General features: G+C 34.3%; 1 protein-coding gene across 1 annotated transcript in view; it reads right to left on the bottom strand.

Annotated features, from left to right (window-relative positions):
• The window catches only part of PRKAR2A (protein kinase cAMP-dependent type II regulatory subunit alpha), a 154,355-nt gene that overhangs the window by 30,814 nt on the left and 108,413 nt on the right, over positions 1-15,128 (bottom strand). The window contains exon 6 of the mRNA XM_007499823.3: positions 7,238-7,391. Within this exon, the coding sequence (XP_007499885.1) occupies positions 7,238-7,391 (154 nt within the window). The remainder of the gene's footprint in view (positions 1-7,237; positions 7,392-15,128) is intronic.

The following is a 15,128-nucleotide window of genomic DNA, read 5'->3' as shown; positions in this document are numbered from 1 at the left end:
TGTGATCAGTATAGAGAAGAACAAGCATCAAAGGATTAATGATAAGATGTTTAACGAAAATTAAAAACCTGGATTTTTAGATGATTATTTGTCATTTCCCTCCTCCTAAAGCCATGGATAAAGAGACTTCTGGAAATTAAAACTGACACCTTATAAAACTTAGCAGAACTGGGAAGCAGAATGAACAAAAAAGGTACAATAAACTTCTGAGATTCAGCAGCTGGGTCAGTCTTGAGCTTCTCCTAAATAAGATTTTGGGGAGAGAATTATACTATCTTTACAACAACTCTGTAAGGTTGGACAATTATTAGTACCCCTATTTTATAAGTTAGGAAACTGAGGCTCTGGGATGTTAAGTGACTTAAGATGACAGAGCTAGGAAGTATGCCTGAGGCAGTAAGTGAAGCCAGGTCTCTTAACACCAGTCCAATGCTCTATGCATTATGCCAAACTTCCTTTCCTACTTACTTTTTAGTGTATCTACGTAAAATATTCATCTACAATGATCAAGATGGAAGGAGCTGCATGCTTCTTGAGTTAAAGGTAAGTGAGTAGAATATATAAGTATGAGTAGAAATTACAATTTAGGCTGACTCTAAAAGAGTTTGTAGTCCCTGTTCACCAGGACAACATGATTATAAAACATAATTTAAAATTAGCCTAATATATATCTGGAAGATATAACAAAAGATAGGATTTCTCACTGAAGATATCTTTAAAGTGATCCATGAATAAAATAAAGTCAAAAGAAGAAAATGTGAACTACCTTATTAGAAAAACAACTGATCTGGAAATAGATCAAAGAGAGATGACTAAAGAATTATTAAACTACCTGAAAGTCATTATCAAAGAAAAAGTCTAGATAAGACATACTCTTTCACAAAACTATCAAGAAAAAATGCCCAGTTATGTTAAAAACAGTTGGTGAAATTGAAATTGAAACAATTTACCAATGACCTCTTGAAAGATCCCCAAATGAAAACTCTCAGAAATATTACAGCTAAATTTCAGAGCTCCCTGGTCAAAGAAAATATTTCAAGTGGCCCAAAAGATCAAATATTTTGGAGGCACAGTCAGGATCACACAAGATTTAGTGGTTTCTACTTTAAAGGAGGAGGCGGCTTGGAATGTGATATTCCAGAGGGCAAAGGAGCTGGGATTACAACCAAGCATAACCTACCCAGCATAACTGAGCATAATCTTTTAGGGGGGAAATGGATATTTAATGAAATAAAGGACTTTCAAGCATTCTTGATAAAAGAACAGAGCTGAATAGAAAGTCTGATATTCAAACACAAGTTTCAAGAGAAGCATAAAAAGATGCAAGAAAGGGAAGATGGTATACTTGTAACTCCTAAGAACTTTATCATTATTAGGGCAGTTAAAAGAAGTTTACATAGATAGAAGACATGGATGAGTTATGATGGAGTGATCTCCAAAAAAAATGCAGCAGTGAGGAAAAGGGATGTAGTGGGAGATGGGGAGCAGAAAGATAGAATGGGAAAATTTTTCTTATATAAGAGCTTTTTACAGCAGAGGGGGAAATGGGGGTTGCAGGGCAAGCAAAGCTTGAATCTCACATTGGAACTGATTTAAAGAGGGAAGAAGATAAACACATTCAATTGTGTATAGAAATGTAACTTACCCAATAGGAAAATATAGAAGGGGAAGGAAATAAGAGAGCAGGGGAAATAAGGGGTAGGGGAAGGATAAAAGGGAGGACAGATTAAGGAAGGCAGTGTTTGGAAACAAAACAGACTTTTAAAGAGATTTACCAGAGAGAAGAAATAAATGAGATGGAGGGAAATAACAGTTAGGAATCATAACTATGAATATGAATGGGATGAATTCACCCATAATCAAAAGTGGATGGCACAATGAAACCAGAATCCAGCAATATATTGTTTATAAGAGACACATTTGAAACAGAAAGACATACAGCAGAGTTAAAATAAAGGGCCAGAACAGAATCTAATATGCTTCAAGTGAAATAAAAAAGGGCAGAGGTAGCAATCATAATTTTAGATGAAGTAAAAGCAAAAATAGACCTAATTAAAAGGAATAATAAACTACTTTTTGCTAAAAGGCACCATAAAGAATGAAATGAAATAAAAAAATTTATAGCAAATTTCCCTACTCCATACTGAGTACAGAACTGAGTCAATTTTTTCCCTAGTAATTCTTTATTGTATTTTTCCCCCCAATTATATGTAGAAATAGTCTTTTGGGGGAGCTAGATGGCTCAATGGATAGAGAGCCAGGCTTTGATATGGGGAGTTCTTGGTTCAAATTTGGCCTCAGATACATCCAAGCTCTGTAAGTCACTTAACCCCAATTGCCTAGAATTTACTGTTCTTCTGTCTTAGAGCCAATATTTAATATCGATTCTAAGACAGAAGACAATTTTCAACATTTATTTTCTGACAACTTGCAATCCAAATTGTCTCCTCCCCACTCCTAAGACAGCAAGTAGTCTCATAAAGGTTTGACATGTTCTATCATTCAATACATATTCTCATATTTGTTATGTTGTGAAAGAAGACATATATCAAATATGGAAGAAAAAACTCATGAAGGAAATAAATTTTATCTGCATTCACACTTATCAATTCCTCCTATGGCAATGGATAATATTTTCCATCTTGAGTCCCTAGGGAGTTGTCTTGGATTCTGATACATTGCTGATAATAGGTAAATCACTGCCAGTTGACCATCAGGCAATATATGTATATGTATGTATATGTTAATATGTACAATGTTCTTCTGGTTCTGCTCACTTCACTTTGCATCAGTTCATTTAAGTTTTTAATAGGTTTTATTTGTTCATCATTTCTTATAGCACAAGAGTATTACAATATAATTATATTTCACAAATTAGTCAGTTGATGGACATACCCTCAAACTGAGTCAAATTTTCATTGATAAATGAGCAAAAGATATAAACAGGCGGTTTTCAGAAGAAGAGATCAAAACTGTCTATACTCATATGAAAAAATACCCTAAATCACTATTGATTACAGAAAGGCAAATTGAAACAACTCTGAAACAGCACCTTACACCTATTAGAAATAAAAAATGCTGGAGAGGATAAGAAAAAATAGATAATCCAACCATTCTGGAGAACAATTTGGAATCACGCCTAAAGGGTATGAGTACACGTCTTGATCCAGCAATACCACTCTGTATCCCAAAGAGATCGGAGAAAAAGGAAAAGGACCTATCTGTACAAAAATGTTTAGAGCAACTATTTTTTGTGGTGACAAAGAATTGGAAATTGAGAGAATATTCATCATTTGGGGAATAGCTGAATAGGTTGTGTCATATGATTGTGATGGACTACTATTGTACGATAAAAAATGATGAGAAGGGAGGTTTCAGAAAAACATTGAAACGCCTATGTGAACTGATGTGAAGTGAGAAGAACCAGGAGATGATTATGCATAATAGCAGCAATACTGTAATGATGATCAACTGAAAGATTTGGCTATTCTGGTCAATATAATGATCTAAGACAATTCCAAACAACATAATGAAAAAATGCTACCTACCTCAAGGGAGAGAATAAACTGAATGTAAAATGAAGCATAATTTTCTTTATTTTTCTTGCTTTTTAAAAAAAATTAGTAATATAGAAATATGTATATGATTTCACTTATATAATTGATACTATATTGCTTGCATTCTCAGCAGGTGTGGAAGGAGGTGTTAGAAAAAGAATTTTGAACTCAAAATTTAAAAGAATGTAAAAAAATTTAAAAAACGTTTTCAAATAAAGCAACATGTTTTTAACTTTATGTATATATAAATATTTTTTAAACCCTTACCTTCCGTCTTGGAGTCAATACTGTATATTGGCTCCAAGGCAGAAGAGTGGTAAGGGCTAGGCAATGGGGGTCAAGTAACTTGCCCAGAGTCACACAGCTAGGAAGTGTCTGAGGCCATATTTGAACCTAGAACCTCCCGTTTCCAGGCCTGGCTCTCAACCCACTGAGCTACCCAGCTGCCCCCTATTTATGTATATTTTTATCTGTCTCGAGTATATCTGTTTTTCAAACCATGCTAGAAATGCCACTGCCAAATTAATCTTCCTGAAATGCTATGTTTATCAAGCTACTGCTGAAAAAGCTTTTAGTATCATCTCCAGCGTGTCCGGGATCAAATCCAAACTCAGTGCCTAATATTAAAACTCTTCTATTATCCACCCTAAACCAAACCTCTACATTAACTCTGGCTCCAACCAAAATAGTTTATTTACTGTCCCCTAACTACTAGTTGCCTTTCTGAAAGTTGTTTCCCTCAAATGGCATGATCTTTCTTCTTTTACTCTGCCTATTCAAATTTTACCCATCCTTCAGGATCCAGCTCAAATCTTAGCTCCTTCATAAAACCTTCCTCCCTTACCAGGTCAGTCAGAAACGATCTTTCACATCTTAGAACAATTTGTTTGCACCAGTAATTAATTAATTGATTAATTAATGCATAATTGTCTTATAAGAGCATTTTCAACTACTGTCTTAAACTAGTTAATTGCTTAATAAAACATCTGTTGACTAAATACCTTATTGTATATTATACACATACACGCATATATACCAATAAATTTTTTATCTTGTTGTCCTCAGTCATGTCCAACTCTTCATGACCTCATCTAAGGTTTTCTTGGCAAAGATTTTGGAGTGATTTCCCATTTCCTTCTTCAGTTCATTTTATAAATGAAGAAAGTATCTTCACCAAGGTCACAGTTTGTAAGTGTCTGAGGATGATTTGAATTCAGGAAGGAGTCTTCCTGATTCTAGGCTGGTTACTCTATCCACTGCACCATCTAGCTGCCCACTAAGGATATTACCATTATTGAGCATTTATACATTTACAAATATTTATATTTTCTCTGCTGAACTCTATTTTATAACTATGTTATAAAGGGCACTTGTACTTTTTTATGTCCTTCAGAGTACACTGTATGAAGGTGTTTGAGACACAATTTCTTGTTATTTCTTGAACACTTGAGTCTACAATATAAAACACCTAAAATTTACCTTTAGAGAAATACCAATAAATGTTAATAGACATTAATAATATAAATAGACCTGTCTTTGACCTAAATTTATTTTATATTAGCATATCAAGTTCATAAGATTGAGTTACTTTCTTTACAGATGATTTAAAGAACTCTGATTTATCACATCCTCAGCCACCTTTTCTGCCATTCTACCAATATTACTACAGAAGCTATTGTTACTATCTTTTTCTTAGGAAGCAAATAAGAATTGTATAGGTTGAAAACTTATTTATAAGTTCTACAAATATTGGTGAAATGATCGATATTCAGTGATCAACTTGAATACAATTTAAATTTAAATACAATAGACATTTCTCAGTATTTGTGTTATTTCTAGAAATGTTTTAGTCTAACCTGTTAATTTTACATTTGTACATTAACACTTAACTATCAGACTCTGAAAAAAATACTGGCATAAAATAACACAAATTTTAAAGAATTGTGAATTAGAAGACTGAAGGCTAAAATGCAACTCATTTTACACATATGAGAAGTCAGAATTTCCACAAACAATAACATTTCCTAAACTCTAGTGACCTAGGAAGCAATGGCAACAACTTTAAATAACTTGGCTAATGACACTAGATAACAGGGACCATCAATCTAGACAAAAAGGATAGCTAGAATTAAGACTATCAAAACTTGATTTCATTCTACCATTTATGAGATTTTCACCTGTCCCTTCTACCTTGTAGGCCAAACTAATAATGAAAGACCTGTAGAAGACATTTTATCTGCAAAAGCATCAAGGAAATAGGGCTGTTTACATATAATGTAATGGAACAATATCTTTTGACCTAAGATAGAACAACAAAGAAGTAGAGTCCACAGAGAAAAGGAAGGCATGCTCTAGTCAGAATTATCTATAGGTATGGTCAACAATGAATAACCATAAAAAAAAAACAACCCAGGAACTTTCCCTATATTATATATCTAATCTATTCCATCATTCAATCATTAAAATTACTCATTTTATATTTTATAATGTTCTCTCTCTCAATTCTTTCTTTCTCCATAGATCTGACAGGCAAACTATTCCATGCTTCCCTAATTTACTTATAGTATCACTCTTTATGACTAAATCAAATACCCTTTCTGACCTTATCTTGATATATGGAGTAAGATACTGGTCTATATCTAGATGCTGCCCTACGGTTTTCTAGTTTTCCCAGCAGTTTTTGTCAAATAGTGAGTTCTTATCCCTAAAGCTGGGATCTTTGGGCTTATCAAACACTAGATTGCTATGGACACTTACTCCTATATATTGAGTATCTAATCTATTCCACTGAACGAACCATCATTCTGTTTCTTAGCCTGTGCCAGATTGTTTTGATGACTATTGCTTTGTACTAATTTGAGATCTGGTACTGCTAGGTAACCTTCCTTCACATTTTTCCTTCATTAATTCACTTGATATTCTTTATCTTTTGTTCTCTTGCATGAATTGTTATTTTTTTGAATTCTATAAAATATTTTTGATAGTTTAATTGGTATGGCACTGAATAAGTAAAAAAAATTTAGGTAGAATTGTTATTTTTATTATATTAGCTCAGCCTACCCTTGAGCAATTAATGTTTATTCGTTGTTTAGAGCTGACTTTGTATGGAAAATGTTTTATAAATGAGTTCATTTAATTCCTGTGTTTGTCTTGGCAAGTAGATTCTCAGAAACCCAGAAACTTTCCACATGAAAAGAAATTTTAATTCTAGCATCTTAAATAAAATGCATAACTGAGAGTTATAATACCTATGGTTATCAGTCCTGCAATCTAAATCTTATAGTCTATTAGTGCTGGGTTATCAATAGACAGAATGAGATGAAAGGATATCTGTACATGGTGAGAGAGACTGGAATACCTGAAAATGCCTAAGAGTTAAATTCCCTGAGCAGCTTATGAGATTAGCTCATTATTCTCTTTTGTTTGACAAAAACATGAAGAAATAAAGATGTATACTTCTGTAAACTAATAAAATAAGAATTTATTAAGTGCCTAGAATTATGACTTACTGCCAAATCATTTTGGTGAAGAAGAATGTATTTGTACAAAAATCTGACCCCTTAATGCCCAGGGGAACAAATAATCCACAACAATAAATGGTGATAGCAAAGAAGCCAAGGACAAAGAACAGAAGGCATAGGAAATTGTAAGGTAAATGAAGGCATTTCCTCCCTACTTACCAGTCCCCACAAGGAACCTTCTGTTATGGCAACTATGGTAGCAGCTCTGGGAGTATTGTACATCAAGGCAAGTTCTCCAAAACTGCCACGATTATCATACTGGCCAACACGGAAACTCTGATTCTCCTTTGTTACCAAAATATCGTATTTGCCTCTGGAAGAACAAAAATGCCACATGGTTTTTTTAGATGAAATTATTTCCAATAAAACCCTACTTATAAACTCTTCTGGGTATACATACAGAATGTAAACCTAGTATGTTGTCTTCAACCTTTAAACACCCTTGTTACTTTAGCTGAATTGGAAACTACTCATCTCTTTCTATTCTTCACATTACCTCCTCCCATATTCTCTAGTGTATTGCTCCCATCATCAGCCTTTCTCTCTTGTTAATCTTCCAATTCTTCCTATTTATTGGTTCCTTGATCGATTCCCACAAACATATCCAAGTATCCCCTAGCCTGAAAACAAAACAAAAACCCTCACAAGACTTGCCTTGTCTGACAATTGTCATTTTATATTTCTCCTGACCTTTTAAAATTAAAACCCTTTAAAGAGCCATCAACATGGACACTGAGGCAATGTCCATCAACTGGGGAATGGCTTGACAAGCTGTGGTATATGATTGTAATGGAATACTACTCTGCTGTAAGAAATGATGTGAAGGATGATTTAAGAAAGGCCTCAAAAGATCTATATGAGCTGATGCAAAATGAAGTGAGCATAACCAGGAGAACACTGTACACAGTAACAGCAATATTATATGCTGAACATTTATGAATGATTTTAGCTGTTCCTAGCAATAGTGATCCAAGATAATCCTCAAGGATGCATGATGAAAAATGCTATCCATTTCCAGAGAAAGAACTGAAGGAGTCTGAATACAGACTAACACATAGCTTATTTCACTTTATTTCTTCACTTTTCTTTTGTTTGTTAGAGTTCTCTTTCATAAAAGAACTGATATGAAAAGATGTTTTAAGCTATTACACATGTAAATTCTATGTCAAATTGCTTGCTATCTTGGATAGAGGGGAGGGAAATGGAGGTAGGAAAGTTTGTAAAGGAGTAGAAAATAAAATTGGTTATATGGGAATGGGTGACACAGATTACAAATGGCCTTGAGATACCTTAAAATAAGGATTTGGGGTGGGAGGAGTTATATATCCAAACCATTAGACATTTATGTCCCTTTAAGTATATGATGATGACAATAACTTCCCATTTTCTCTCCCATAAAAGATTCATTGTTAGTGTCAGAGACTAAAGGTCAGGTTAAACAAACTATTGTGAAGGGTTTAAAATATAACAAATCATGAAGATATATTATAGACGTATTCAAAAGCTGACTAATGAGCAAAGTGTTCATGGACCAGACTTATGGATATATTTCTAATATTTCACATGATTGATTTCTGAATACTTAAATTGGATTAGGTTAAAATTCTGTTGAACTTAAAAATTAAGCCTCTGTTAGTGTGAAAAGTTACAGCAGCTGGCAGACAAATTGTAAAGGTCTTTTGAAATGTCGAAAACTTAAAATGTTAAGATTCTGAAAAGAACTTGGACTAGGGTTCCAGGAAGGCAGAAATTTTACATTGGCCAAATAAGACTTCAAAATCACTCTTCCTGAACATCTGGCCATACAATTGTGTTACTCATTTCTTTATCTTCATAATTGGAATTTAATATTATGTTAAAACTTTTGCTGTTTTCCTTGATTGACAACCCTCAATGCTGAAAAGTTATAATAAACAATGTAGTGGGCGTGGTCACTCTCTTTCTCTCTGGTGAGCCGCCTTGATGACACCACGGTGCACATATCTTTCTGTGTCTTGTTGGTAATTTGTAGTATGTCTCTTCTTCCCTAGTCCTTAAACTCCTCACCCATTGTTTTCCAGTCTTTGGCTTCCTTCCATAGATGATTAAAACCCACGCGAGAACTTTTTGTAGAGGATGGACCTATACATATTGTTCTGAAAACCAAGCTAAAATAGGAAACCACTGCAAGTTTTAAAATAGTGGAGATGGAGAAGTTCAATGGGGATGCTAGAAACTGCAGACCTTTAAGTCTCACAAGTCAAACAGGTTAAATTTATAAATGAAAGGTGGCATAAATCAATAAATGAAAACTTATCAAAGCATAACCTGCCAGAGAAAAGGAAATATTACTTCTATAAGGAGATTATATTTTATTAAATCACCAAAGATTTACATAGATGTACATTTACAAAGATGTACATGATAGCTGATGGCTCCCAGCAGCAAACCAGGAAAGTAAGTCCTTTAGGCTTTCAAAAAGACTTGCACAATGATATACACTAGATAATTTTTTTTAATTAAGAAAGTACAGAATTATTTTAAAATTTAAACAGAGAACTGGTTTAGAGACAAGAAAATGAGAAAAGGAATAATCAGACAACTTATTTGGATAAAGAAAATAGTGGGACTTCCAAGAGACTGGCACTAATAGGGCTAATCTTTTATTTTTAAAAATATGAAAGAAATTCTGAGATGTAGGTCCACTGACTGACATCTCTCCAGTTTTACTGGAGATCCTTAGCTCTTCTGGAAAGGGAAATGTTAACGGGAAAGGGGAAACTTCAACAAGACTCATAGTAACATAAAATGATGCATTTAAGAGGAAAATATCCCTAACTACATTCAAAGGAGATGGGTTCCAAAAGATCATTTGTAATTTAGAAAAGAAAAGAGCCTATGAATTACTGGAATGGAAGTCAGAGACCTGGATTTGAGACCTATTTCTACCACTACTAATTTCCTGAAGATAGGAATTCCAGACCTATCTATATAGGTATATGAAGGTGTTCACAATTCCACAGCAGTTCTGTTCCATATGTTCACCAGTTACTCACCTCCTCATGCAAATACTACCTCCCCACCCCTCTAATCCACTTTCCGATTTCCTTTTCTATTTTTTCTTCCCATACTAGAATGTAAGTACCTTGATGTTTAAGACTTTTGTTTTCTTGTATTATATCCCCAGAGCTTAGTATATGCTTGGCACATAGTAAGCTATTTTTTTAACCCGTATTTTCCAGTTTAGAATCAATACTGTTTATTGATTCCAAGGCAGAAGAATATTAAGCGCTAGGAAATGGAGGTTAAGTGACTTGCCCAGGGTCACACAGATAGGAAGTATTTGAGGCCAGATTTGAACCTAGGACCTCTTATCCATCCCTAGAATTATGCTCTTAAATAAATGCTTCTAAAATCAAATGGTTCACACAATGATGGGGTTAAGCTACAAAAAGATTTTGACAGACTTTAACATTGGGCTAAATCAAATAAGATGAAATTTAATAAATAGAAATTTAACATCTTATAATTAGGAAGAAGTTACCTTCACAAGTAGAAGATGGAAAACAGTTTGAATGAAAAAGATTTAGGTTTTAGTGGCCTTCCAGCTCAATGAATCAACAAAAAAGTCTAATGAATTCTTTTTCCTCTTAAATAAATTTAATTAAGAATATTTTTCCATGATTACAAGATTCATATTCTTTCCTTCCCATCCCCCTTCCCCCTCCTTGGAGCCAAGGAGCAATTCCACTGGGTTTAACGCGTATCATTGTTCAAAACCTATTTCCATATTATTTATATTTGCAAGAAAGAGAGTGATCATTTAAAGTCAACATTCCCAATCACATACCCATCGAACCATGTGATCAATCATATGCTTTTCTTTTGCATTTCTACTCCCACAGTTCTTCCTCTGGATGTGGATAGTGCTCTTTCTCTTAAGTTCCTCTGTATTGTCCTGGATCATTGCATTGCTGCTAGTAGAGAAGTCCATTACATTCGATTGTACCACAGCATATCAGTCTCTGTGTACAATGTTCTCCTGGTTCTGCTCCTCTCACTCTGCATCAATTTCTGGAGGTCTTTCCAGTTCACATGGAATTTTTCCAGTTCATCATTCCTTCAGTACAATAGTATTCCATCACCATCAGTCTAATGAATTCTTGACTACATTCAGAGATGCATTGGGTCTAGCAATAGGGAAGTGATAGATCCACTATACTTGGCCCTGGTCAAATAACATGGAATACTTGTCCATTTTGGGACACTACATTTAGTCATTCAGGCAGTCATAAACTGGGAGACAATCAAAATGGTAAAGTGCATGGTGTCCATGCCATAGGAGGATCAGGTAAAAGAGGTGAATAATCAAGGACTCAGATGAGAAATGAGTTATCTTCAAAAACCTTCAAGGATGTTATATGGGGAGAGGGGTTTGTTCTGTTTGATGCCAGAAGGCAAAAACAGAACTAATGGATAAAAGCTGTGTGTGAGTCAAATTTGGTCATGATGGAAGGGAAAAACCAAAACCACATTTAAATGATTAGATGTCCTGAAAAGAAGATAGTGCATTCCCTCTCACTAAAGGTGTTCAAGCAAAAACTGGATGATCCTATTTATGTAATTGGGATTCTTTTTCAGATAAGGGTTGGACTAGGTTGTCACTAAAGTTGCTGCCTAGCTATGAAATTCTTTGGTTTTGTAGTCCTGAGATCTTTAACATTTTCTGATATTTATTGACTAGGACAACCACTGCTCTAGGAGTAAAAAGTGGATTTTGGATGGGAAGGGCCTATAGAAATAATCTAGTTTCTTGGGGACCTGGAATATATAATCCAGGATCCTAAAATTTCAATACATGCTTGAATGGCATGTATTCCAGTTCACGTGGCAATAACTCATAGCAATGAACATTAAGATTGTAAATACCATTAAAATGAATTAAGAAGGTAAACTAGGTGTAATAACTTTCCAACAAACACTTGTGAAAATATACTACATGTTTATCAATGGTGGAAATATGCCTTGGTCATGCAAAGTACCCATGAATTATTTGTCTAGCACAAAGACCCAAATTACACAAGGTTGAGTAATATAAAACTATACTGAATTTCTTTAAATGTCAACTATAATTATCACCTAAAAGAATATATTTGTGTTTTATATGTTTATATTTTCAGGCTTACAGTATGTTTGAAGAATACCAGGGATAGGAATAGTGACCAAACTATTGATTTCATTGATAAGAAAACTTCCAGATAAGAGAACTCTACCAATGTAGCTTAGATACTCTCTTCAATTAATAATGTGAGGGAATTGACCGGAGTATGGCAGTGTTAAATCACTTGCCTAGGGTCACAGTCAATATGTATCAGAAGTTAGACTTGAACTTGGGTTTTTCAGATTCAAGACTAGCTCTCTATCCTTACAGTCTTGTTGGAGAAACAAAAATATCCTTATAATATTTAGAGAATAATATGAAACAATAGATGGTGATGTTCTTAGTTCTATGGGAAAACTAAGGAAAAATAAAAGCTTTAAAAAACAACAATGTAAGCTGGAACAGTTAGGGAGTTCTTAGAAGGTAAAGGAAAAAAAAAAGAATCTGTGAGTTCCTAATTCTAAAAACTCTCTAGAATCCATTACTATATGGGGAAAATTGTATAGTTAAAAAATGGGAAAAGCTGTCTTTTCTATATTTAGACTATAATTAAATTAAAATATTCAAAATGAAAATGTATCTAAAAAAAAATGGAAATCTCTTCTACTTTCTAGTTACTGGGTTTTTTTTGTGATAAGTAATTCTATTTCCTAATTGGATATGAGATAATTATATTCCTATCTATTATAGCCAAATAATTTTAAGGATACAAGAGGATCAAAAAATATAAGATTTAGTTTCAGCTTTAGGAGAGCTGAATGCTTGGAAATGGGATGTAATGGGATCTGTTGCAATGAGTGTGTATGGGGTGGGGGGGCAGCTGGGGCTCAGTGGATTGAGAGCCAGATTTAGAGATGGGAGATCCTAGGTTCAAATCTGGCCTCAGACACTTCCTAGCTGTGTCACCCTGTGCAAGTCACTTACCTCCATTGCCCAAACCTTACTCCTCTTTCATCTTGGCATCAGTACTGTGTATTGATTGATTCCAAGATGGAAGGTAAGGGTTTAAAAAAAATAGGACAGAATGAAAATATCTAATAGGTAAGAGGAAATGAGAATGATAAGCTAAAGATCATGATTTTTTAAAAGGCTTGAAAGCAAAATGGATGAACTGAACTAATAGGAAGAACTATATATAGCTATCAGGAATAATCAAATAATCCTATCTCTGAAACACTAGCCTCTCTGAAACTATATTTCTCTGTAAAATGGGTTTGTTTCACAGAGTTAAAGGGAAGACTGAATGAGAGAGCATATAAAAAACATTTTGCAAAACTATACAAATGCCCATTATTATCTCATCTCTTTCAATTGTAGTTCAGCCAGAAATGGTACTGGGACAAGTTGCTACCTACCTATAATGAATTATTTTTTTATAGTTATATGGGCTGCTACAAAGAAAAAAAAATGTTTGCAGTCAAATAAAAGTATTTGGATACACATTTATTTTCTGGAGGATTGCCGAAAATATCCTTGGTAGAAATCTAGTAGAAAAATGACAACAGGGATGCAGTATATATCTTATCCTGATTTCATATGATCTTCATTTCTTTTTTTAAAATGACCTTCATTTCTTGAAAGATTTTTGTTCCATCTATCATAGAGATTATAAGTATCTGATATAAAGACATTTATATAAGATATTAAGTTTTTATGATTCACTGTTACAGCTAAAACAATGTTGGTCAAGTCTGGTCTGTTATAATGATCCAGTTTCAATAAAATTTAATGGTTGAGTTCTCCAGACTAATTTGAGGTCTGTATAGGTTATAATGGATTTGTAATCTGTCAGATCATGAAAGATCATGAGATTTTTGGGTCATTTCTTTTAAGTATTTATCATGTGCTATATTTTACAAACTGTAAGTAATGTGTTGTCCAGGTTCTACCTTCATTATCTAATCTACATTGGTCACTAAACTCAGGATCCCATATATATACATATATATGTATATATATTTATATATAACCTTTCCCCTGAACTATTCCCTAGATGGTGTAAGAATTTAAAATTTAGGTTTTATGCTAATAAGAGAATTCTATAGTAATACTGTGGTTGCCGATTTAAAGCTAACTAAAATCAAAATGACCTTTAGTAGCTTTATTTACAAAGAGGTGGAAAGAGTGAAAGTGGGAAAATGTAAGAAGGTAGAGTTATCTAGCCTATCACCCTAAATGCTGCTCCAGTGTGGGGCTCAACCCCAGCAGAGCTTCACCATGTCCCTTGTCCCCACATGGATTTTTCAATAATCCTCATCCAGAAGTCCAGTAGTGTCCTCAGCAAGGGTTCTACCAACACAGACTTCTCCAGGAAAGGAAAGTCTCTCTGGAACCAATCTCTCCAGAAGCCAGGAAAAGGAGACCAGCTACTCACTCACCCAAGTCCTCTAACACTGAAGTCCAGAGGAGAAGATCTAGGAGCAGTCCTCCAAGAAGCAGTCCAAGAGCCAAAGTCCCAGTTCGAAGTGAAGCTGAAAGGCCCTTGAACAGGAAGTTCAGGACTTTTTATAGTCCTTTTCCCATGTCACTTCCTGTCCCTTCCTCCACTTTATGGGAACCAATTGCAGTCTTTCAATTTGTCTAGCACTGCCCAGGAGCGGGGCAGTGGCCTCTGGAGTTGTCACCCACTTTAGCAAGTAACTTGCAAAAACACTTACTTAGTGTTAAGTAGGGGGGCTTAAATTTTTGATTAATTTAAAAATTGCTGATTGATGGACAAAGAAAGTTTGATTCACTCTTCACAATGGATAAAGTGATTATTGGGAAATAACAGATGAATAAAAAAACCTGTGCCTTGTGAGGTCCCTAAACTTGGAAAGTTATTCAACAGATGTAATCTAGAGACACTACATATTCAGTATGGTATCTATTAACAATATTGCACTTAAAACTTTTATGAATCATTATATT

Source organism: Monodelphis domestica, chromosome 7 (assembly GCF_027887165.1).
Source record: "Monodelphis domestica isolate mMonDom1 chromosome 7, mMonDom1.pri, whole genome shotgun sequence".
Taxonomy (NCBI): Eukaryota; Metazoa; Chordata; class Mammalia; order Didelphimorphia; family Didelphidae; genus Monodelphis; species Monodelphis domestica.
Note: the sequence above shows the minus strand (reverse complement) of the source record. Positions and strands in the feature narration are given on the sequence as shown.